This window comes from Hippocampus comes, unplaced genomic scaffold (genome assembly GCF_001891065.2).
Source record: "Hippocampus comes isolate QL1 unplaced genomic scaffold, H_comes_QL1_v1.1 scaffold146, whole genome shotgun sequence".
NCBI lineage: Eukaryota > Metazoa > Chordata > Actinopteri > Syngnathiformes > Syngnathidae > Hippocampus > Hippocampus comes.
The window spans coordinates 607,320-611,477 of record NW_017806156.1 but is presented as its reverse complement, the minus strand read 5'-3'; the positions used below and the strand labels follow the sequence as shown (position 1 = coordinate 611,477).

Here is a 4,158-nt window from a genome sequence, read left to right as displayed (position 1 = left end):
CAAAGCCAATCAGAGCCGCATTATAAGGATAAAAGAGCCGCATGAGGCTCCGCAGCCGCGGGATGCCGACTGATGGTTTAGCGGCTTCAGTGCATCACATAACTAGATTGGTTCCCAACGCCGACGTCCACCAATGACAGCACGAGTGGATCTATCTCACGTGGGGTGGGGGTGGGGGGGGCGGAGAAGATGCACAGCCAATCAACATGGCTTTGCATCTTCTCAGCCCCGTCCAGCACCCTCCCTTCTGTCTTATCACGTGGGTTACTCTTTGCTCTTTGATTTGATCAGCGTCTAAGTGTTGTTGTGTCGACGCATGCTAGCGTGTGCATGAGCGCGCGCGCGCACGCGCGTGTACGTGTGTGTGTGTGTGGGGGGGGGGGGGGGGGGGGGGGGGGGGGGGGGGGGGGGGGGGGGGGGGGGGGGGGGGGGGGGGGGGGGGGGGGGGGGGGGGGGGGGGGGGGGGGGGGGGGGGGGGGGGGGGGGGGGGGGGGGGGGGGGGGGGGGGGGGGGGGGGGGGGGGGGGGGGGGGGGGAGTGCGAGAGAGAGAGAGAGAGAGAGAGAGAGAAGAGGCTTTTAAGAAAAAAGCAGCAGTGTCTCTTCCATCCTTAATTGTCTAATCATTAACACATCGGCTGCACGCCGCGGGATTGCTGGCCTGTATGTGCACATTTGAAATTTCGTCCCTCTCACAATTTTTGGCTTTTTTGAATAAATCCTACTTCACGGATTTCACTTATCACAGGTTTATTTTGGAACATAACGATAACGATAAAGGAGGGATTACTGTATACAGGTCCACATCATTAGCCTCTTATCTCATCAGCCTCGATTACTGACGACCCCTTCTAATTTATTTTATTCTTGTTCTCCTTTCCTTTCTCTGACTTGTCTTTCCTTCCTCTAATGCTGCAGGAATTATCGAATGCAGAGGACATTAACAACCCCTGCTACCCCATTGGTGTGAATGTAACCATTCAGGCCTCAGCCATTTATGACACAAAGTGCACAAAGAAACCCAAGAATTACAGTCAAGATCAACAATACTTCATGGTGGGATCTGGCAACTCAGACCAATGTGGGAGAATAGTAAATTCCATATTTGATTTCACCAATTGTTCCTCGGCTCACTGTTCTTTCAACGGGGTTGAGCAGCCGCCAGTCACTGGGGAATTTATGGTAAGACGCAGAATAAGTCACGCACATACAGACACGTTCATGCATTCCATGTCAAATATCTATGTTTGAGTTATTTCTTCTGTGTTTTCAAGGCATATGCTGGCTATTTCTATGTAGCTAGAGCTTTGTTGATGAATGAATCAACCAAAACCATCAAACCAGCAACGTATGATGAATTCAATACCTCAATCATCGAATTATGTAATGCACCTTGGAGTGAGGTAAGCTCTTTCAACTGCTACTAGACTCGGCGGAGTGCTTTCAAAAAAGGGTCAAATTTAATTTCCGTAATTGACCTGAGAATAGTTCCTTACATTACATTGAAGCTGTACACCGCACACATGTGCTGTGTAAGAAAACAATCTCAATCCAGATTTTAACAACACTGGATAGCAGGACCATCATTTAAAAAAATAAATAAATAAATCTTCACGTGTCATTGAGCAAAAGCAAATTCATAGAAATGCATTGAAGCCTTTTGAGTTACCGAATAACTACCTTTATTTACTGATTTATTTATTTCATTGGGACAATGCACATTAATCAACACAACAATTGGCAATGTAAAGGCGCTGGACTTAACATAAATGCGAGTTTTCAGCCCTAGTCCCAAGGCAGGTCTCTTAACATAAATATAAAAAAAACAGCTTCCATAAAATAACAAAATAATATCATATAACACATAGCATAAAACACTGATACTACCTTGAATGGTAGTATTAACAAAACAGGAATAATCACCCAATTAAAATTAATTGCAACAAGAGCTACGAGCAGCTATAAAGGGCCCTTACTGGCACATTGGAACTGGAATTTTTGGGGAAAATCAATTAAATTAATGGAAAGTAACATATGGAATTGTAAAAACGTTTATTTTGCTATGCCTAATTTTAGTGTTTGTTTTTGTATGTTTTGACCCGATGTGGTTCTCTCTCAGTATTTGGGAAAAATGGTTAGGACTTCACGACTGTCCGTGTTTTGTGTTGTGTTTATTAATTTACTTTATGTTAACTGTTTTGTTAAGCGCTTTGTGACAGCTGGTGCTGTTGTGAAAGCGATATAAATCAGGATGTATTGTATTTCTTCTTTTTTATATATATTTTATTATATAATACATTAGATTTTATTATATAATAAATAAATAAACAAACAAATAAATAAACAGATAAATAAAAGTGTGTTTGTGCATGATGTCGTAGCAGAGAGGCTAATGGCAGAGGTTTCATAATTTATCAACATTATTTCAACCTCATTAGCTGTATATTTACATTTAATGGTTATAAATGGCTGACTTGCTTTTGGGTTTGGGGTATAGCTACAAGAGACTTTTTTGTAGGTTTTGGGCTCTTCCATCTCTCAATTTTCATTGGCCTAGGCCAAATAAAGAACAGGGGCTACTTTGTGAAACAATGTATGTATGTATGAGGGTATACAGTGACATTTATTGCAATTTTGACCAAAAAGAAAAAAAAAACAACTCGAAAATATTGAATTTCTTGCCAGACCTGCTGCGTGTTTTTGTGCATGTTTTGACCAATAAAACCAGCACAATTTTTCCTGGCAAACAGCATGTCACCGCGACAACAGCATTTGATGGGAGTCTTGCTGTCCTTTTCATCTGAAACATCTTCAGATGAAACACCTAAAGTTTCAAGATATCAAGATATTCGGATAAAATCTCAAGGAAGTACTGATGACAATGTGACCTCTATAGAAGGCAAAAAAATTTACGAATTTAAAAAAAAAGTAGAGGATATGGCTCCAAGTAACTTCAAAATGTCTTCTTGTCAGGTTTATCCAATTTGACACTTAGGGATAAAACACAAGGAGGAGACAGGAGACTCAATTCTGGTACCAGGAGGGAACGAGGAGAAGCGTTAGGTTTCAGTTCTCGGCACGTCACCCCTCACGATCTCCCCCTTCACCTCCTCATTTATTGGGAAATCTACAACATAGGTGTGTCCAACCTAGAGGGTGGGGGCTGTTGGACACACACTGAACTTGTTTGACTATGTGTGTGTATGTGAGGAAATCTACTACATAGGTGTGTCCAACCTAAAGGGTGGGGGCTGTTGAAGACACACTGAACTTGTTTGACTATGTGTGTGTATGTGAGTGTAAATTACGTACATGTGTGCAATTGTTACAAAAACATCACGTTGCAGCTGGTGTTGATGGCTCCATTCACTGTCCAACCTTGCTCCTGTTTAGTCTTAACACTTATCTCTTCCCAACCACGTCCTAGGAAAGGTGGTTGCGTCCCTAAACTTCCACATAGTGCACTAAGCATTCTTGATTATGAATGTGAGTATATAAATATGATACAAAGGATTATAAATGTGAGTATATAATGATGAATATATAATGATTAACCCTCATATTATGTTGAAAAAAAATCACGTTGATTATGTTGTGGTGTTATTTTGACCCGTACTATAAAAATCTACACAAAATAGTCAAAAAACAGGTTACACCAGTAACAACTTTGTTTAAGATGATGTAAACATTCAGAAAAGAGACAGAAAACAGATTTTTAATCCCAACAGTATATTTAAGAACGGTTTAGTTGAAGTTTTTCCATGTCACGTTTCTTTTTTTCATTTAACTCTTCTGAGATTTTCAATGTTTTATCTACAAAGTAATTCACTCGCAGTTGGATGTGTGCTGTCAGATTGTCAAGTCCCCCTTTGGTGGAGTTGAAGTCCAGGATCATTTGTGGCTTCATGTCTTCTCTTGTGCTCAGTGATGCATCTATGTGCATTGTGCTCATTACAAGAACATTTTTGTTTTTCTTTGGGCAGTATGAAACAACTGCTGCTTTCTCAGTGAAAACAAAAACTGAGGAATGCAGAGGTCTGCCCTGCATCTTCAGAATTTCACCGGGTCTTATTTCTTCTGACTGTTGTCAATATATTCAGCTTTCTCTCCTGAACTTCATCTCCAAGGCCATACATTGTAAAGACGTTATGACTTTGCAGT

At 41.2% G+C, this 4,158-nt stretch overlaps 1 protein-coding gene and 1 long non-coding RNA gene across 6 annotated transcripts in view; one reads left to right on the top strand and one right to left on the bottom strand.

The window, feature by feature from the left end:
- Positions 1–4,158, top strand: part of entpd3 (ectonucleoside triphosphate diphosphohydrolase 3) — a 48,393-nt gene that overhangs the window by 37,665 nt on the left and 6,570 nt on the right. For all 5 annotated transcript variants that reach the window (XM_019895082.1, XM_019895083.1, XM_019895081.1 and 2 more), the window contains 2 exons: positions 916–1,179; positions 1,272–1,400. In XM_019895082.1, the coding sequence (XP_019750641.1) occupies positions 916–1,179; positions 1,272–1,400 (393 nt within the window). The remainder of the gene's footprint in view (positions 1–915; positions 1,180–1,271; positions 1,401–4,158) is intronic.
- The window catches only part of LOC109531056 (uncharacterized), a 12,713-nt gene continuing 10,804 nt past the window's right edge, over positions 2,250–4,158 (bottom strand). The window contains exon 3 of the long non-coding RNA XR_002171110.1: positions 2,250–2,261. This is a non-coding gene — a long non-coding RNA (uncharacterized LOC109531056). The remainder of the gene's footprint in view (positions 2,262–4,158) is intronic.